The sequence below is a fragment of the Salvia hispanica genome, chromosome 1, assembly GCF_023119035.1.
Source record: "Salvia hispanica cultivar TCC Black 2014 chromosome 1, UniMelb_Shisp_WGS_1.0, whole genome shotgun sequence".
NCBI classification, from domain to species: Eukaryota; Viridiplantae; Streptophyta; class Magnoliopsida; order Lamiales; family Lamiaceae; genus Salvia; species Salvia hispanica.
The window spans coordinates 1,584,107-1,605,298 of NC_062965.1; the positions used below are offsets into that span (position 1 = coordinate 1,584,107).

General features: G+C 39.7%; 2 protein-coding genes and 1 long non-coding RNA gene across 9 annotated transcripts; all 3 read left to right on the forward strand.

Annotated features, from left to right (window-relative positions):
* The first annotated feature begins 203 nt into the window (after positions 1 to 203).
* On the forward strand, positions 204 to 6,020 carry LOC125222447 (disease resistance protein RGA2-like). 7 transcript variants are annotated; one of them, XM_048125120.1, is made up of 7 exons: positions 204 to 3,293; positions 3,450 to 3,621; positions 3,755 to 3,878; positions 4,091 to 4,184; positions 5,326 to 5,394; positions 5,503 to 5,597; positions 5,819 to 6,020. In XM_048125120.1, the coding sequence occupies exons 1-2, from the start codon at positions 2,059 to 2,061 to the stop codon at positions 3,607 to 3,609; spliced, it is 1,395 nt and encodes a 464-aa protein (XP_047981077.1). In that variant the 5' UTR covers positions 204 to 2,058; the 3' UTR covers positions 3,610 to 3,621; positions 3,755 to 3,878; positions 4,091 to 4,184; positions 5,326 to 5,394; positions 5,503 to 5,597; positions 5,819 to 6,020. The 7 variants fall into 7 exon arrangements, with proteins under 7 accessions (XP_047981077.1, XP_047981053.1, XP_047981036.1 ...); XM_048125096.1 differs by having other exon boundaries at positions 204 to 3,621; positions 5,275 to 5,394; XM_048125079.1 differs by having other exon boundaries at positions 204 to 3,621; positions 5,503 to 5,712.
* LOC125211435 (putative disease resistance protein RGA3) lies at positions 233 to 1,983 on the forward strand. Its single transcript, XM_048111229.1, has 2 exons — positions 233 to 532; positions 634 to 1,983. The coding sequence occupies exons 1-2, from the start codon at positions 233 to 235 to the stop codon at positions 1,981 to 1,983; spliced, it is 1,650 nt and encodes a 549-aa protein (XP_047967186.1).
* A 10-nt stretch (positions 6,021 to 6,030) lies between the features above and the next one.
* On the forward strand, positions 6,031 to 6,757 carry LOC125222518. Its single transcript, XR_007176572.1, has 2 exons — positions 6,031 to 6,072; positions 6,439 to 6,757. It is a non-coding gene; the product is annotated as an uncharacterized LOC125222518 (long non-coding RNA).
* Positions 6,758 to 21,192: the final 14,435 nt, after the last annotated feature.

A 21,192-nucleotide genomic window follows, 5' to 3' on the forward strand; every position in this document is an offset into this window, starting at 1 on the left:
GACAAGTAAATAGTCATTCTTAGTAAAATGAAATTTTACTTGCATCTGTCAGCATAAGAATATACCAACGTTAGGATAAGATTGCTCACCTTTATATTCCAAACCAATCATGCAAAAGGGTGGGCCACAATTGATTATTGATCAGTGAGAATTATAATACAGGATAGAAAATATTAGCACATCATCCACAAGTTTACAGACATTCTTCATTTCTATCTCTCTCTTCAAAACCATGGAAGGAGTGTCTTCAGCATCCATTGAAGTTCTTCTCCAAAACCTCATCAACCTTTTTAGTGAAGAGTACTCTTTACTTCGAAGTTTCGATGAAGATGCCCAGCAGCTGCAGAGGACATTGGGGATGATTCAAGCCTACTTGAATGATGCTGAGAAGAAATCCATCACCCAAGATGCCGTCAAGCTATGGTTGAGGGAGCTTGAAGCCGTGGCTTTCGATGCTGAAAATATCTTGGATGAACTCAGCTATCATCTTCTCCACAAAAAAGTGAAGAAAATGAAATCATCCAAGGATAAGGTACTATCATGCTTCTCATCCTTTAATGGCATTTTGCGTCGGCATGATATGGCTCACACAATCAAACAAATCAATGCTAATTTTGAGTCTATGAACAAAAGAGCAACAGATCTTGGCATTCAAAGCATGGTTGTGAATGCACCTGCTCCGCTGTTGCTCATACTTCCGTCGAGACGGATTCGTTCAGTCTTGATCCAATCTTTATTGGAAGAGATGAGGATCTGCCTAAACTAGTTGACATTCTCACTCAGAAACCCCCAGTGGAAGAGAAAAGGGTGTTCTCAAGCCTTGCTCTAGTGGGAATGGGGGGTATGGGGAAAACTACGTTGACTAGAAAAGTCTTTAATCATGAAAGGGTAAAGGCTCGATTCGGATCACTAATTTGGGTTCATGTTTCTCAAACTTTTGACGCAATTAGTCTTTTCAACAAAATACTTTATAAGGTGACTAAAAAGGCTAGTGATGGAGTTGAGAACAGCGATGATATTTTGGAAAAAACTCAAAAAGCTCTCAAGGCTAGAGTTGAGAGCAGAGATGATATCCTAGAAAAGCTTCAAGAAGCTCTCAAGGGTAAAACTTATCTCCTTGTTCTTGATGATGTTTGGAATGATGATGTTTCGAAATGGGAAGGCTTTATAAACTCCGTACTGGGAGTTACTTCTACTAAAGGAAATGGCATTATCGTCACCACCAGGAGTGAAAATGTTGCTTCCATTGTTAACCCATTTCATATTCATCATTTGAATGGCTTATCAGATGAAGATTGTTGGTCTATAATCAAAGTCAAAACTTTTGATGAAAATGGTGAAGTTCCATCACGATTAGAGATGATTGGAAGAAAGATTGCTAAAAGATGTCAGGGTATGCCCTTAGCTGCTAATGTAGTCGGGGGAGTGCTTCGCGGTAAGCCTGAAGAAGAGTGGAGCTTCATCAATGAAAATTGGTTTTCAGATGCTAAAGGAGGTGAAAATATCTCAAAAATACTGAAATTGAGCTATGATCACCTCTCTTCACCATGGCTCAAGAAGTGCTTCACGTTTTGTTCGATTTTCCCCAAAGGTCGGGAGATCAAGAAGGAGGAGTTGATTGAACTATGGATGGGAGAAGAGTTTCTTCAACCAAGCCGAAGAAATTATATGGAGTTTGTGGGAAACATGTTTTTTAATGTGCTTCTACAGAATTCTTTGTTGCAAGTTCAATGGAAAGATATTTATGGAAATGTTTTATATTGTGTGATGCATGATCTTGTGCATGATCTTGCATCCTCAATCCTAGCCAATAATGCAGATGGCAGCATTGTAATTCGATACAAGTTTCTTGAAGAAGAATCAAGTCCCATTCCAAAAAATGTTGCTAAGCATTTGCGTACATTATTCTTGAAAGGTGGAATTCCTGGTACTATATTATCAAACTTTCAATGTCTGCATAATCTGACTCTTTCCGGTGATTAAAAAGAGTTGCCTAATTCAATTAGGGAGTTGGTACATTTGAGAAATCTGAATATTGATGGCACACAAATTGTAAACATGCCGAAATGGATTGGTAAATTCCATCACTTGCAAACATTAAGAGCATGCTGGGAGTTAAAGAATGTGCCAAGTACGTTGAAGTATATGTTTAACTTAAGGCATCTTCATATCTATTCTCATACAAAGTTACCGGCGGAGATTGGGAGATTAACTAGTCTTCGTACACTCCCTTACTTCACAGTAGGCAAAGAGAAGGGCTTCCAAATTGAAGAGCTTGGAAGTTTGAAGAATCTCAAAGGATCACTAGAGATTCAAGATCTGGAGATGGTGCTTGATAAGGAAGAGGCTATGAAAGCAGATATATTTCAGAAACTAAACTTATTTGATTTGGCGTTTACATGGAGTGATGGTAGAGAAGATGAAACGAATGATGAGAGTGTATTGGAAGGCCTCCAACCTCATTCAAATCTGAAAAAGTTGAAGATTTCAAGATTCAAAGGCATAAGATTTCCAACATGGGCTGAGAAGATGGCCGTACGTGATGGGCCTCAAGGATCTTGGGTACCACTTGACAACTTGATTGAAATAAAACTCATTGGGTGCTCAGAAATCGAGGAAATCCCAAGGCTGGAGCACTTGCTTAATCTCAAGTCTCTTTCTTTGAAAGGATTGAAGAAGGTGAGGCTCATAAATGAATGCTTCAATCATTTAATGTCTCTCGAAATAAAAGAGTTAGATAGATTGGAATGTCTGCCAGAATGGTTATTCCTTAACAATCAGAATCTCTCAATTTTGGAAATTACAAACTGTGGTGTGTTGAGAGAATTACCAGATGGCTTGGACACCCTCAATTCTCTGTTGTTGTTGTATATTCGGGATTGTGAAAATCTGAAGTCGATTGGGAATCCAAGTGGCGGAGCAAGACAATCACAGGGGATTCTTCGTGCGCTGATCATTGAAAACTGCAGAGAGCTGGTGGAATTGCCGTGTGAAATGCTAGAGTCGTGGACTTCTACGATTGATGAAATTGTTTTGGAAGGATTAAGGAGCTTAAAGAATCTACCAATGCTAATTGACTGCCTCGCTAAATCATTTACTCGTCTCACATATTTGAAGATTTTAGGTGTTCCTAAATTGATGGCTGCTAGTATTGGTAGTGTTGAGAGTTGGGATCTTAGCAGCTTGAGAGCATTACTGATAGATGTGAGTGTAGAATGGTCAATAGAGGATAGTGTTGGCATTGCAGAGACTGTGGAAAGGATGTTGCGTGGATGTTGCAATTCACTTGCCAGGTTAGAATTGAAAGGGATGGAAAATTGGGGGTGGATGCCCCAATCAATTCAACATCTCACTGCCCTTAATATGTTAGTGTTAGAGAATATAGGAGTAGAAGAATTGCTCCAATGGTTGGGAAACCTCTCATCTCTAAAAAGCTTAATTTTATTTAGTTGCAACAAGTTGAAGCGTCTGCCCTATGTGGATGCACTGAATCACCTCACCAAATTAGAAAGTATATATATTAGTGATTGCCCGGAACTATGCATTGATTCGGAGTGGCGCAACCACCATCCCCACCTGGAAGTCGAGGTTGATGGGCAACCCATTTGAATGTTGTTGCAAGTAAGTATCATTTTCTTTTCATATTCCGTTTCAAAAAATAATTTATTGAATCTGTGTACTGCTCTCTGTTTTCGTAGATCGCCTGCGGATTTAAGATAGAACCGTCCAATCTAACATGTTTATCTCTATGTAGATGCAACAAATTGAAGCGTCTACCCTTCTTGGTTGCGTTGAAGTGCCTAACTCAAGAGATTATAGATTGCCCGGAACTACCTAGCGATTCAGAGTGGCGCAACACCGTTTAAATGTTGTTGCAAGTAAGTATCATATTCTTTTCATATTCCGTTTCAGAACTAGAGTTTATTGAAGCTATGGACTGCTCTCTGTTTTTTATACATCGCCTGCAGTTTTACCTGTATTTCAGAACTAGTACTAAATTTGAAAATTTTATTATAAAACTATGCAATTATGAATCATGGATAAATCAATTGAGAAATATTGGTAATAAATGACTTTTGTTGTTATATAGGTATAGTTTATGCGAACTCATGACTTCAGTAAGACAGGTGGGGTCGTCGCCATCATCGCTGGCGTCCCAGTTACCAACGCGCTAAGGAATTGAGGTCTTAAATCTTCTACTACATGTTAATCTTACCCAGCTCTGCTGGTTTGTGTTGTGCACCTTTTTCTTCATTGTTTTCTCTCATAAAATTTTGATGAGACGCGCTAAATGTATTAGACCAGTTTATGTGGATGAATATTTTTTTGAATCATTGGAGGAGTAATGTTGCATGATGAATTTAATCATATTTATTTGCAAGGAATTGTGTTAAAGAGACGTCTGAACAGGGGTGCGTTATATTGCTAACTATTTAAGTTGCTAACTCTGCTAACTCATCAATCCAGTGTATTAAAAATGTCAACACGGTCACATTAAAATATCAACACATAATATCAACACATTATATTAAAGATCAACAAAATCATGTGTTGACATTTTAACGTGACCGTGTTGACATTTTTAATACATTGCGTTGATGAGTTAGCAAGTTAGCAACTTAAGAAAGTTAGCAATTGATCACACCCCCGTCTGAACATATATACTTTTTGAATCTTAGTTTTCTTGATTTATTGTTAGCACATAGGAATGAAGGTTGATTGTATTGATGATTGAAGGTTTTACATGTATTTCTAGAACCACCAAGTTGTAAAAATTTTAAGATAGAACCAATCTTAGATGAATCAATAGTATATGATTTTTGTTGTTATAGGTACAGTTTGTGTGTATTTCACGGTTACTTCTGTAAATTTGTTTCTTTGTGCCGTGCACCTTTTTCTTCAATGTTAATAAATGAAAATCATAGAGAATTATAAATGAGCCATACTAAAACTACATGCTGTAACTTTCTAAGGAGTACTATAAAAGACGGGGAATAAGGAACTCTTGCTTGTGCCTTGCATCCCCCAACCCTCTCACGCTCGCCATAAGTATTCCGATTAGTGTGATGCTTCCATCAACAAACTAATCAATCAACTACGAGTAGATTTTCCTCGGTTAATTTTTCATTTCGTTTGAAATTATATTGTATTTTTTTCCTCTGTTTTTGATAGTGTGGTTTTTGGTGGAAAATTTGGGGGTATTGATTTGATTCGTTGTAGGAATTAGTGGAATACCATGTGTTTGATGATTTTAATCATTATTGTTTTTCTTAGTATGGTTCAACCATGAAGTAGTCTTCTCAGTAAATTTTGAACAATTTCCAGAACAGACGAGGCGGAAAGTGAAGCTGCTTTCAGAGATTGATCGAGCGGAGAAAGGAGATGCATTATATGGTAATGCTTCTTTCCTGATTAGGATGCAATATTTTGAGTCTAATGTGAAGATATTATTGGCAGTCTCTGTATTTGGAGGTATTCACATACTAATATCCTGTTTTGTAGGCATGCTTTCGTGAGATTAGCTCCCTATAACGTGTATCATTGTAGGCTGTGATGGATTTTTGGGTATGATTACGGGAGAATGCTTTGATCAGCTAGTAAGATATCTCACAATTTCCGTGGAGTAGATTTGTATGTATCTTGCAAGTTATGTTAGGAAACAGAGATGTGCGAGAGCAATTTTGGAGCAAAAACTTGCCTGCGGTTTTGCATGTATTTCAAAAACTACCAAATTGTAAAAATTTTAACATAGAACCATCCAATCATAGATAAATTAATTGAAATATATTAATAGTAGTAAATGATTTTATTGTTATAGGTACAGTTTGTTTGATGTTGGAGTAAAAGCATTGCCTAAATGGTTTGGAGGGCTCTCATCTCTAAAAAGGTTGTGCCTATCAGATTTTACAAACTTGAAGAGTCTTCCTTCAATGCAGTGCCTCACCAAATTACAGGAGTTGCACATTCGCGACTGTCCACAGTTACGGATTGACTCTGAGAGGCACAAGATCTTGAATCGCAGCACCAATCATCTACGTTAATGGTCACAAGCTTTAGATCTGTTGCTCAATTGTAAGTATAATCTTCCCTTGTTTATTCGTACAAAAAAGTTCACTATTAATATCATCAAGGTATTGATTTACATCCTTAATAATATGTTTAATAACTATCATGGGAGATTTGTATTTGACATTTCTAGAATTGTTGACTACCATGACTTGCATTCCTGTCACAGGGTGATGAAGAGCCAAGTTAGTTTTTCTTGTTTCATGTCGAAGCTAACGTCAGTTAGATTTTATTATAAATTTCTTTTTCAAGAACAAGAAGGTGAATCATGTCCAAAATATAAGTAGATTCAACTTTACATCAGGATTCAATGTGCTTTTTGCAAGTCTTTTGTAGTTAAATCATCCAATCTTATGATTTTTGTTGTTATAGGTACAGTTTGGGTGACCTCAGAACTTCAATAGAGCAGATGCAGTGGGCGTCATCATAGAGCAGATGCAGTACCTTTTATGTATCTCCACCCTCCATCTTGGAGTTGGTCCTTCACTTTCTTGGTTTCAGGGCATCACGTGTTTCCCTCTGCCATGGAAGAAACGAGATCCTCTCTCCTGCTCTTGAGACGCGTTTGGCTTCTGTTCACTTTTGTTAGCAATCAGTCACACAGAAATGAAACACGGAATCCTGATATGGATTCAACAGCAGCTCGCCTGATTCTGATAAACTTTTATATCAACTGTTATTCCTTTCTCAACTCATTGTTCACCATTTGCACCATCAAATCCTTAGCCTCCCCTATTCGCCCTTTTTCGCAAAGGGCAGAAATAAGCATTGTATATATCACATTGAAAGATGGAAACAGGCGGAGAAGCAGAGTGTTACATTCATATACTCTTATATCACATTGTGACATATACTGATACGGGTACATTACCTACAACCCCACGAGAGGATCCACTTGTGAGAGACGATGGCAGCGAGGAGCCCAGCAATGAGGAGAAGTCAGAGTTATCCACGTCGGAAGAGGAGGAACAGAGTCGAAGGTATCCGGTTAGGCAGAGGAAGAAGCCTACGAAGTTTGCTGAATATATTTAGCACTTTTTTTGATTATTTAGAGTTTTGGGAATATTATTTAGTATTTTTGCTTAAACTATTTTATTATTTTTGCTTATTGGGTCGAGCGTAATTATAAGCTCCATTTCGGGTTTTCTTGTTGGTTCTTTCCCGGAATTGATCGAGTCGAACCAAACCTAGGGTCCTTAGTATATATAGGGATTCTGTGCATTGACAAATATCAATAAATCATAATTTACCTATCTTTTATCTATCGCATATTTTCTTTCCTTGCAAGTTATCCCTCCTTTGACGCAGAAAACCTAGCGGAGGCGGCTGTTCGACGGAGAGGACCTCTGCGAACGAACCACCCTTGGCCTTTACCGTCATCGGATTCCCGATACATCTCGCATCGCATCATCTGGTGCTTTCTACCAGTTCTCATACTCCCTACCGTGTGCGATGGCTTCAGGCAAATCTGCGGCGAGCAGGACGGACACCATCAGCACCACACTCGACGACGTCATCACTGGTGGTCACTCAACCGCCGTTGTCGGCGATTATGTTACAGTTAGAGCATCTGACGCGGTCAGCGTAATTCGTTCACGAATGGATGTGAGCGAGCCCCTGGAAATGTTTCCAGGGTGGCCGCCACCAGCCCTCCGTTCGGCACTCAGCTATCCACCCTTAGTTCGGCCCCTATGCCAATCTTCACCTATACGCCGACACCGACAGTCAGCCAATCTGTTCCGATTCCATCTGGTTTCTCGTCGACACCGACACCCTCTTTCGGATTGGTGTCTACTCTGCCACACACCATAGGCGCTTTTTCTCCTCAACGGTGCCTCAGACTGTGCCGGAATGGGTTTTCTGAATCCACGACCATGACAACGAGATTGCCGCAGTATCAGCAAGACTTGAGCATCAATCGCGTTCGAATCGCCCACTGTTGCGCCGGCCTCATATGGTTAACCCATTGTCGTGTTTGGGTCCCCCCGACATCCGCCATACCGGTAGCCACAATTTTCAGGATCCTCACTCTCGTTCGGGTGTCAAATGAAGCCTCCTTGTTTCGATGGCACAAAGGTGAATAATTGGATTCGGGGCATCCAATTTATTTTGACCACATTGGCACACCGGAAAACCAGTGCTTGCACTACGTCATCGCTCTTTTAGACCCCGTGGTTGCCGACTGGATTTGGAATTACTGCTCCAGTCACGAGCATATTACGTGGTTTGACTTCTTGGATGACGTTCGTCGACGGTTCAACCCTCAGTGCTATACGAGTCATATTGGCTTGATAAAAAAGCTCCATCAAACAGGTACTGTTTCTTAATATCAATTGGCCTTTGAGAAATTGCAAAACAATGCCATTGGGTTACTTGATCATGTTTTATTGGATTTGTATGAGCTGGACTAAAACAACCTGTGCAAGACGAGGTGCTTCTCCATCAACCGCTGACCCCGGCGGCAGCCACCTTGGCGGACAGACGCAGGGTGTCACCGGGACTTGGCGCACCCAGCGCCCAGCGCGAGCCGCAGACCGTGGCAGCAACGCGACTCTCCTGGGGCCATTTTTACCACTCCATCGGGTCCTAGCCAGGCATCGCCGGCCACCCAGGTCCGCCAGGGACCGCCACCACCGCGACCAGAGGGCTCTAAGACATCGATTATTTTTCTCCGCCGCTGAGAAAGCGGAATGAAGGCGGGGGACTCTGCTACTATTGCCCGGAAAAATGGGTTGCGGGCCATGTGTGCAAGCATCGCTTAGCTTATGTGGGTGTTGAGGATGATGAGGATGATCCAGTCGAGGAAGGTGACCCCATTAACGATGAGGTGATCACATCCGCCCTTTTCTTACATGCACACTATTGACGGGAGACGGCGTCAAGTCCATTATTTTGGTAGGCACAATTGGTGCTGAAAGCGTACAGATCTTGGTGGATACGGGCAGCTCCCATGATTTCCTCCACCCATGGTGGCGGAGAAACCCCAATTGCCTCTTACGGTAAAATCTTTCCCGTGTTTATGGGGGGAATGATGAATCGTTATTGTTTCCCACATGTCTAAGGCCACCACGTTTAATATAAAGGAACATTGTTCCATGTAGACCTTCATATTTGCCGATTCACGGCCTTGATGTAGTTTTGGGTATGGAGTGGCTGGAGTCGTTGGGTGTGTGACTCCCGTTTTTCCCAACAAGTCGATGGAGTTTGTCGGGGTGGAACGGGTGGTCCTCCGGCATGGCGCGCCGCGGCAGATCTCCTCCATTGGGCGGCCCTTTGGGTTTTTCGAAGGCCTTTTTTTGGGCTTTTGGGGTAGTCGCTCTCTTGCGGATTCAAAGTCCAAAACAGTGATTTTTTCCGGACGACCTCCCACGGGCGATCAGCCTTTCGGGGAGCATGAGGAATTTTTTTAAATTCCCAAGTGGCCTTCCCCGGGCCGGTTTTGATCTCGCTAACCTTTTCCCAAACTCAAAGCCGATAAATGTTCGACCATACCGATATCCTTATTTCGAAGAATAAAATTTGGGGGCAGGTGAAGGAAATGCTTGATGGGGGTTGTCAAAAAACCCGATCTACCCTTTTTTTCTCAGGATCATGGCTCCGGGTTGGATGAGTGTTTGTTTGTTAATGAGAGGGCCGGTTAGTCTTCTGTTTCAACTCTCTCTCTTTTTCCCAAAACCGTCTTCTTCTCTCCCCCTTTCTCTAAGATTGGGAACCTGCGGGTTCTCCGAGCTTTCGGGTTTCCCCCGATGATTCTGGTTCCTAAAGTTCTACGGTGTAGTTTAAAGTTAGGCAACTTCTTGGTTTCCTTTTCTTTCAGGGGTTTTGGGCTTTAAGTCGTGACCAATCCGAAGTGTTTGGGTGTGTGGTGGGGGGGTCTTGTGTTCTTGGTTGTGTTCGGGGGTTTGTGTGGGTAGTCGCGTGTGGGGCGGGTGGTGTCGTTGGCCGGTGAGATCTGGGGTTTCCCTTTTTGACCCTTGGTTTGATTCGTTCAACGGTGCTCCCTTTGTGACTTTTTTGTGAGGATTGGGGAGGCCCGGGGCCCTGGTACGGTCATTCTTTGTGACTGGATTTGGGCCCGATTCCCCGACTTAGTCTCTTTTGTTTAGACCCCTTCGGGATAAAATTCTTTGTGACTAACCCGGCTACTGGTGTGGGGGTCCCCCGGAAAAAAAGATGGACTCTCGGTAGGAGTTCTTAAGCAGTCGGGGTTTGGTTTGTAACATTTACTTAGTGTGTAATAATACCATGATTTGGTTTTACCTCAAGTTAGCCATCTAGCCAATCAATAAAGGGCCCCGGAATTAAAGCAAATTTCCGGGTGGCCCAATCCCTCAATGAATTTAAAGCGCGTCTCGATAGGGACCTCATGCCTTTAAAAAGTTTTCCTTTGTCTTTTTCCCCCCAGTTTCCCCCAATATCTTTTAATTTTCCCCATTTAACATATCTTATATTTTAGTTAGCTATTTTTTCCAATCTTTATTTTGGGGGCCCAAGTTGGTATTCTAAAAATTAGAGGTATATGTATTTTTTTATTCATTGAAAATAAAGTTAATTACTTTTTTCTCTTTCCCGGTTTTTGGAAAATCCCCCTAGCACCTCCCCCGGGGTTTATTTTTTCCCTTGTTTGTTCGTTCAAATCGTGGTGCCCCGGGCTCGTCCCCCAAAGGCCCCTTTGGGGTTTAAAAACCCACGATTGATTCTCATATTATCAAAGTTTTATGAAAGAAAACAATGAGCAATGAAAAAAAAGGTGCACAACACAAACCAGCGAGCTGGGTAACATTAACATTTAAAAGATTTCAGACCTCAATTCCTTGCAGGAAAGTGGCAGGCCCAACGACGACAACGATGATCCGGACCCCATCTGTCTTATTAAGCCCCCGAGTTCCATAAACCTTTACCTATATAACAACAAAAATCTTATATTAGCAATATTTCTAAATTTGGGTTTATTTTTTGATTTGATTGGATAAGTTTATATTAAAATTTTCAAATTTATTATTTTTGGGAAATAAATGTAAAACCTCAGGCAATATAAAAAAATAAAAGATATCCTTTGGGCGGGTATAAAAAAAATGATACTTACTTGCAACAACATTCAAACGGGTTGGCCATCGACCCCCGAATTTGAGGGGGGGATGGTGGTTGCGCCACCCCAAATCAATACATAGTTCTGGGCAACCTCTAATATATAAATTTTCTAATTTAGTGGGGGTGATTCAATGAAAAGGGGGGCAGGCGCTTCAACTTATTGCAATTCCATAGATGTAGCCTTTCTGAAAAGGAAGGTTCCCCAACCATTGGGGCAATTCTTCTACTCCTATATTCCCAACTTTAACCAATTAAGAAAGAGTGAGATGTTGAATTGATTGGGAAGCCACTTTTTTTCCCCCCATTTCACTTCTAACCATGTAAGTGATTTGCAACATTTTTGCAGCACCCTTTCCACGGTCTCTGCAATGCCCAACACAAACCCCTCTCTTGACCATTCAACACTCACATCTATATCTAATTCTTTCAAGTTTTTTAAGATCCCCCCAACACTATCAGTACCACTATTGGCAGCCATCAATTTAGGAACACCTTTGAATGTCAATTCTCTGGGGCGAGTAGATGTTTTTGGAAAACAGTCAATTAGCGTTGGGATTCTTTGGCCCCTAGCCCTTCCAATTTAAGATCCTCAACTGTAGGCGCCCCGACCCCTGGCTTTTTGGCACGGCAATTCAGTCAGCTCTCCACCCTTTTAATGCTCAAAACGAAGGATCCCGGGATTGCCGTGCTCCACCACTTGGTTAAATGACTTCAGTTTTTTCACAATCCCAAATATACAAGTACTCCGGATGTTTTGGGGGTGCCCGCCACCCTTTTAATTTCTCAACCCCGACAATTTTAATATCCAAAGATGGAGATTCTGATTGTCACTGAATACCCTTTCTGGCAGACATTCCAATCTATCTAACTCTTCTTTTTGGGAGTGATGTTAAAAATGATTGAATGAGGCATTTATGAACCTCACCTTATTCAATCTTTTCAAATGAAAGACGAGATTATGCAAGTGCTCCAGCGTTGGGATTTCCAAAATTTTCTGAGCACCTAAAGAGATTTATTTCAATCAAGTTATAAAATTGGTCCCCAAAGATCCTTGAGGCCCATCCGTACTGCCATCTTCTCAACCCGTTTAAATCGTATGCCTTTGAATCCTGATATCCCCAATTTTTTTCAGATTTGAATGAGGTTGGAGCCCTTTCCCAATACCCCCATCATTTGTTCCATCTTCTCTACCATCACTCCATGTATAAATCCCAAAACAAATAACTTTGGTTTTTTGAAATATATTTTCTTTTTTAGCATCTTCTTTACCATGCACCTCCTCCCCGATTACGAATCTTTCCTTCCTTTAAGATTAGTCAAACTTCCAAAAACTTCAATTTGGTGGCCCCCTTTTTTTTGCCTACCCTTTAAGTAAGGTAGTGTTTGGGAAAAGTTAATCTCCCAATTTCTGCCAAAAATTTTATTATAACCGATATAAAAAATGCCCTTAAAATTAAACATATCTTCAACGTACTAGGCAGATTCCCCCAAAATTCCAAACGCCCCCTTAATGTTTGCAAGTGATGGAGTTTATCAATCCATTTCGGGAAATTTCAATTTCTGTTTATAAATATTCAGATTTCTTTTAAATGTACCAACTCCTAATTGAATTGGGCCTCTTTTTAATCACCAGAAAAAGTCAGATTATGCAGGCTTAAAGTTTAGAATATGGGACAAATTCCCCCCTTCCAAGAATAATGTACACAAATGTCTGGCCACTTTTTTTTTAATAGAACTTGATTCTTCTTTGAAAACATGTATCGAACAGGATTACTGTCATGTGCAATATTGGATAAGACTGAAATGCAAAATCATCACAAGATCATCATTCCATAATTCCCAAAACCTCCCTAATTATTTGTCCGTTGAACTTGCAACAAAGAGTTATGTAGAAGCCCTTAAAAAACATTTTCCCCAAAACTCCATGTCTTTTCGTGGCTTGGTTGAAGAAACCCTTTCGCCCCTCCATAGTTCAATCAACTCCTCCTTCATTTATTGCCCGACCTTTGGGGGGAACAAAAGGTAAGCCCTTTTTGGGATGGTGAAAACGGGTGATCAAAACCCAAATTTTAATATTTTAGAGATACTTTCACCTCCCCTTTGCCCCTTTTTAAAGCCCAAATTTTTATTGATGAAGCGCAACTCTTCTTGGTTTACCCACGAAGCACACCCCGGCCATTGGCGGCCTTACCCAAACCGACATCTTTTTTCAATCTTTTTCATAAAATTTAAATCCTGATGGAACTCCACCATTTTTTTGAAAAGTTTTGGCCTTTATTATGGACCAACAATCTTCATCTGATAAGCCATTCAAATGAATGAATATGAAATGGGTTAACAATAGAAACAACTTTTTCACTCCCGGTGGTGATGATAATGCCATTTCCATTAGTAGAAGTAACTCCCCAAAATGGGTTTATAAAGTCTTCCCATTTCGAAACATCATCATTCCCCTCATCCAAAAACAAGGAGAAAAGTTTTCCCCTTTAGAGCTTCTTGAAGCTTTTCCAAAGGTTTTCATCTCTGCTCTCCCAAATCCCAACCTTGAGAGCTGCTTGGAAAAATTTTTCCCTAATACCATCTCTGTTCTCCTCCATCACTAGCCCCTTTTTTGTCACCTTATAAAAATATTTTGTTGAAAAGGGGCTAATTGCATCAAAAAATTTGAGAAACATGAATCCAAATTGGGGATCGAATCGAGCCTTTACCCTTTCATGATTAAAGTTTTCTAGTCAACGTAGTTTTCCCCATACCCCCCCCCTTCCCACTAGAGCAAGGCTTGAAAAACCCGTTTTTCTTCCACCGGGGTTTTTCTGAGTGAGCATGTCAACTGGTTTAGGCAGATCGTCATCTCTTTAATGAAGATTGGATCAAGACTGAACGAAACTGTCTCGACGGGGGTTTTGATCAACAGCGGCAACAGGGTGCATTCCCAACCATGCTTTGAATGCCAAGATCTGTTGCTCTTTTGTTCATTTGACTCAAAATTAACATTGATTTGTTTGATTTGTAGGCCCTAAAACCGGGCGCAAAATGCCATTAAAGGGGTGAGAAACATGATAGTACCTTATCCTTGGATGATTTCATTTTCTTCCCCGGGAGAAGATGATAGCTGAGTTCATCCAAGATATTGTCAGCATCGAAAGCCACGGCTTCAAGCCCCCTCAACCATAGCTTGACGGCATCTTGGGTGATGGATTTCTTCTCAGCATCATTCAAGTAGGCTTGAATCATCCCAATGTCCTCTGCAGCTGCTGGGCATCTTCATCGAAACTTCAAGTAAAGAGTACTCTTCACTAAAAAAGGTTGATGAGGTTTTGGAGAAGAACTTCAATGGATGATGAAGACACTCCTTCCATGGTTTTGAAGAGAAAATAGAAATGAAGAATGTCTGTAAACTTGTGGATGATGTGCTAATATTTTCTATCCTGTATTATAATTCTCACTGATCAATAATCAATTGTGGCCCCCCCTTTTTGCATGATTGGTTTGAATATAAAGGTGAGCAATCTTATCCTAACGTTGGTATATTCTTATGCTGACAGATGCAAGTAAAATTTCATTTTACTAAGAATGACTATTTACTTGTGCTTCTAAATACATCATTACTTAATATAGATTAGCAATCTAATATTTATAAAACAAACTAAATAAATATGTATAGGTTGTGGAATTTCATTACTTTCAGCAGTGCGCTTAGAGTCGGCACAAGGCAAGTGAAGTCTTTGTTTTAGTACTATAAAATTTGACATTAAATATGAATTGCAAGAATACAATTATTAAAAATAGATAGAATTTTTAGAAAAAGACCATTATGGAATACATTAAATCATAAACTTAAGCGCGTCTAACTTTGTTCGACTAAAGCGTGCTAAGGATCGAGGATAACTTTTCATTCCAATGAAGTAACTTCTCTACGAAACACATCTTCAACGAAAACCTTGACGTGTCAACGCCTTATTCCCGGGGCACGCACTTTTGTTCGAACTTCAAAAGTGCTAAACACCTTATGGTCCGACCACACATACCGTTGTCACAACCAGAAAATAGAAATATATAAATAATGAATCCAAATCTATTATTCGATTTTTATAGTCTGCCTTCATTGGGGATACAAGTGAAAGAAAGCACAAGAGGAAGGATGATTTAGCACTGCCAAAGCTACTTTTCCTGTTTTTAGTATGGCTCATTTATGATTCTCATAATTAGCAAAGTTTCATGAAAGAAAAAAGGTGCACAGCACAAGGTAAAAAATTTACACAGCAGTAAGATTTAGACGATTTCAGACCTCAATTCATTAGCACGTTCGTAACTTGGGACACCGACAATGATGACACCAACTGCATCTGCCCTGTTGAAGTTCTGAGGTCACCCAAACTGTACCTATAACAACAAAACCATATATTATCAATATTTCTAAATTGATTTATCTAAGATTGGATGATTTAACTACAAAAGACTTCCAAAAAGCACACTGAGCCTGATGTAGAATCAATACCTTGATGATATTAATAGTAAACTTTTGTATGAATAAACAAGGGAAGATTACACTTACAATTGAGCAACAGATTTAAAGCTTGTGACCATTAACGTAGATATTGGTGCTGCGATTCAAGATCTTGTGCCTCTGATTCAATCCGTATCAGTGGACAATCGCTGAATGTGCAACTCCTGTAATTTGGTGAGGCTCTGCATTGAGGGATACAGACTCCTCAAGTTTGTAAAATCTGTTAGGCACAACCTTTTTAGAGATGAGAGCCCTCCAAACCATTTAGGCAATGCTTTTACTCCAAAATTCTCCAACTCTAAACTGTAAAGAGCATTGAAATGTTGCATTGAGTCTGGCAAAGAATCCCACATTTCTAGACCTGTCAAAGATAGCTCACAAAGTGAGTGGCAGTTTTTCAATATGCCATCAACTCTCACTTTAATGACCTCCATTATTCTCTTCTGACCACTGCATGCTAACATCCATCTCCAATTTTTCCAAGCTGTGAAATGGCCAGATTTCGACACTAGAAGTGGACACGGTGACTTCAGGGACACTAACAACAGTCAGTTGTTCTAGCAAAGGTGATTCGGCCAAGCAATCAAGAAACTTGGGTAGGTTTTGAACACTACTTAGATCCACCACACACACTTTGGTGAGCGAAGGCGCTGATGGCTCCACTATTTTTGTCAGCTCTTGGCAATCACGAATCTCCAAACTACGGAGGGAACTTAAACTCCCCCACCACTTGGAAATGGCTCAACCATTTTCGTCAGCTCTCAACACCTCTAATAATCATCTGCTCCAAATGATTGAGGGCGTGTAGACCATCTGGTAATTCTCTCAACTTGGAGCAATGCCTTATATCCAACTCTGATAGATGAAGGGTGTTATGGAATAACAAGTCTGGCAGACATTCCAAATTGTAACAGTGATACATTTTTAAGGACTTAAGGGGGGAAATACCTTCACTTCATTGGAAAGTTCTTTTTTCCACTGCTCAAGACAGCCATATTCGACAGTAAGATATTTTCAAGGGAAAAGATACCCCTTTGCTGTTCGCGGGTCCCGTTGAATGAAGAATTTGTCAAATTTCACATTGCTCAATCCCCCCAAAACCCAAGAGATTTGAGATTTGGCAAGTGTCCCAGTGTGGGGAGTTCTTCACATTCGGGGCAGCTACTGAGTGTCAGAAAACACCTAATTGTCCAAGCAAACATAAATGTAACAAAAAAACAGAAATATATAGAAAATGCCCGGGAATCATTATTCGAGTTGTATAGTCATAAAATGTAACCCCTTTGCCTTCATTACAGGGGTGAAATAAAGCACAAGAGAATGACTTACTGCATATGTACTTTTTTAGCACTGCAAAAGCCCCTTTTCCAGTTAATAGATAGTACATTTATGATTTTCATATATTAGCAACGTTTAAAAGAAAGAAGACAATGAAGAAAAAGGACACATCACAAACAAAAAATTTTACAAAAACATTTTTCACACAAACTTTTTTTTAAGTAACCCCAAAAAATCATATACCATCAATATTTCTCAATTGATTTATCTAAGATTTGATGGTTCTTATTTAAAAAAATTTGGTAGTTTTGGAAATTTTGAAAAACCGGGGAGATATATAAACAGAGGTATGAAAAGAAATAATACTTAATTGCTAGTTGCTACAATAAACAGGTTGGTCATCGACCATGATTTGTACAGGGTAGGTGGTTCCCCACTCCAAATCAAACGAATTTCGGGCAATCTCTAATATCTAACACTTCTAATTCAGTGAGGTGTTAAATTGCATCCAGGGGGGCAGACACTTCAACTTATTGCAACTATATAGATATAACTCTCTAAGAGAGAAATTTCCCCCAAAACCATTGGGAAATTCTTCTATCAATATATTCTCTAGCGTTAAATTCCAAAGAAAAAAGTGAGATTTTAAAATTGATTGGGGCAGCCACTCCCAATTTTCCCCCCCCTTAAAATTTAAAAACCATGCAAGTGAGTTGAAAAGATTTTTGCAGCATCCCTTCCACAGTCTCTGCAATGCCATCACCACCCTTTTTGACCATCCCACACTCACGTCTATGTATAATGTTATCAAGCTGCTAAGATCCCAACTCTCAACACCCCACTACTAGCACCCATCTTTTGAACCCCTGTGATCATCAATGAAAAAGAGACGAGTAGATGATTTGGCTAGACAGTCAATTAGCATTGGTAGTTTCTTTGGGCCTCAATTCTACCAAATGAGAAAATAAGTTTTGAAAATGATTTTATCATTTGACACGGCAGTTCCCCCCGGGCTCTACGCACCCTCCAATAATAAAAGGTATAAAGGGATCCTTTTTGCCGTTCCCCCATTTGGGATTCCCTAGATTTCCAAGATTCTCAAAAATTTTCAAAATATCAAAAATCCCCAAAAGAATTAAGGGTGCCCAAAATCTGGTAATTCTCTCAACAAAAGGACAGTTGTGTATCTGCAAATCTGAGAGATTCTATTGTTATTAAATATCCATTCTGGCACTTTCCCCATTTTCCCCTAAATCATTTATTTCGGGGATGTTAAATGATTTAAAGAAACATTTATCAATTTCCCACCTTCTTCAGTTCTTTCAAAGAAAGAGATTTGGGAGATTAGGCAAGTGCTCCTTTGTTGGGATTTCCTCAATTTCTGAGCACCCAAAGAGTTTTAACTCAATCAAGTTATAAGGGGTACCCAAGATCCTTGAGGCCCATAAACGCCGGCCATTTTCCCACCCCAAAGGGGAAACCTTTTATCCCTTTTGAATCCTTAAATTTTCCAATTTTTTCAGATTTGAATGAGGTTGGGGGCCCTTTCCCCAACACACTCTCATCATTTTTTTCATCTTCTCTATCATCACTCCATACAAACACCAAATCAAATAATTTTGGGTTTTCCCTGAAATATATTTGTTTTCCCAGAGCCTCTTCCCTATCACGCACCATCTCCGGGGTTACGAATCTCTAGTGTTCCTTTTAGATTCTTCAAACTTCCTAGCTCTCCAATTTGGTAGCCCTTTCTTTTTTTGTAAAGTAAGGCAGTGTTTGGAGACTAGTTAATCTCCCAATCTCCGCTGCCAATTTTGTATTAGGACCGATATGAAGATCCCTTTTAAGTTAAAATGTATTTAATGTACTTGGCAGTTTCTCTAAGTTCCAGCATGCTCTTAATGTTTGAAAAAGGATGGAGTTCACCAATCCACTTTTGAAGAAAATTTTGTATTTGAAATATTCAAATTCCCAAATTTCCCAATTTCCCTTTGATTGAATTGGGCAGTTTTATAATCACGGGGGAAAGAGTTAGATTATGCAAACATTCAAAGTCTGAGAATATAGTCCCAAAAAGTTCCACCTTCCAAGAATAATGTACGCAAATGCTTGGCCATTTTTTGGAAATGGGACTTAATTTTCTTGAGAAACATGTATTAAACCCGGGAGTAATGTCGTAAAGTTTATTGGTTAAGACAAAAGATGCAAGATCATGCACAAGATCATGCATCACACACCCCAAAAAAATATTTCCATAATCATCTTTCTTAGCAACTTGCAACAAAGAATTTTGAAGAAGCATATTAAATAACATGTTGCCCACAGACCCCCATGTCATCTCTTCACTTGGTTGGGGAAGCCCTCCATAGTTCAATCAACTCCCCCCCTTTTTGATTTCCCACCCTTTGGGGGAAAAACCCAAAAAAAACGTGAAGCACTTTTGAGCGATGGTGAAGAGAGGTGATCAAAGCTCAATTTCAAAAATTTTTAATTTAAATTTTACCTTTTAACATTTGAAAGCCAATTTTTCATTGATGAGGCACCATTCTTTACGGACCCCTTTCCGTAAGCACTCCCCCAACTACATTGGCAGCTAAGGGCAAACCCTGACATCTTTTAGCAATCTTCCTTCCAATCATCTCAATCCTGATGGCACTTCTCCATTTTCATCAAAAGTTTTGGGGTTTGAAGACCAACAGTCTTCATTTGATAAGTTACTCAAATGATGAATATGAAAAGGGTTAACAATAGAAGCAGCTTTTTCACCCCCTTTGGGTTTTAAAAGATAATGCCATTTGTTTTTGGGTAACTCCCATTATGGAGTTTGTAAAGTCTTCCCATTTTGAAATATTTTCATTCCATACATCATCAAGAACAAGAAGATAAGATTGACTTGAGAACTTCTTGAAGCCTTTTCAAGATAAGTTCCCCGCTCTCAACTCCATCACCAATATTTGAAGTTAATGCTGAAAGGATTTTTTTGAAAAGAATAATGGGATCAAATGTTTGAGAAACATGAACCCAAATAAGGATCCAATCGAGACTTTAAGCCATGATTAAAGACTTTTTCCCAGTCGGGAAATTTTCCCCATACCCCCCATTCCGACCACAACAACCATGGAAAAGATCCGATTATCCTGGAGTGGGTGAGCACGTCAACTAGTTTAGGCACATCATCATCTCTTCCCAAAAAAGATTGGGTCAAGACTGAACGAATCCCTCAATGGGGAAATATGAGCAACAGCCGAGGTGCACCCCGCAACTATGCTTTGAAGGCCGCCTTTGTTTCCCTTTTGTTCATACACCGGGGGGCATTGATTTGTTTGATTGTGTGAACCACATCACGCCAATGCAAAAAGCCATTAAAGGATGAGAAACATGATAGAACCCTTTTTTCCTTGGCTTTAAATGTCCTCATTTTCTTTACTTTTTTTTGGAGAAGTTGATAGTTGAGTTCGTCCAAATTTTTTCAGTATCAAAACCACTTTTTAAACTTTCCCCCAACCAGATCCTGAAGAACCCTTTGGGGGAAGGATTTCTTCTACGTTTTTTCATGTAGGTTTTAATCATCCCCAGAGTCCCCGCAGCTGCTGGGCATCTTCACCGAGACCCCCGGGAAAAAGAGTACTGGGCCCCTTTAAAAAAGGGTTTATCAGGTTTTAAAGAACTTCGATGGCAGCTTGGGAAAATCCTTCCATGGCTTTTTCAAAGAGAGATCTATAAAATGATTGTAAGAATGCTTTTAAACTTGTGGATGATATCAAACACTACTCTCTACTTTTCTTTTTCTCTTCTACATTATGGCACCAATTTTCCCCTTTTCAATCATATTTTGGGGTCACATATAAACAACTAAGGATTTTTAGGGCAAAATTCTTTTTCCCTTTTTCTTAAATTATCTGTTAATTAATTTGTGAGCTTAATGCAATTTTGATTAGCAATAATTATAAGCAATTTGGGGTTGGGTGCAATGAGATGTTGGTATTAGTTTTAATAATCTATATGAAATACTGTAAATATTTAATGAAGGAAATAACAATAAAAAAAGGGAAAATTTGGGGTTTTTCATTCTCATCATGAACAATCATTTGACAAAAAGAAAATTTTTACTTTTTGTATGACCATCTACACAATTCTAAAAGATGTGATAAAACAACTAAATAGGATTTATGCTGGTTAGAATCAAAAAGGCTGTATAGCCCATAATAGTAGTTGATTTGAAATCTAAAATAACCCCCCATTTCCACCAG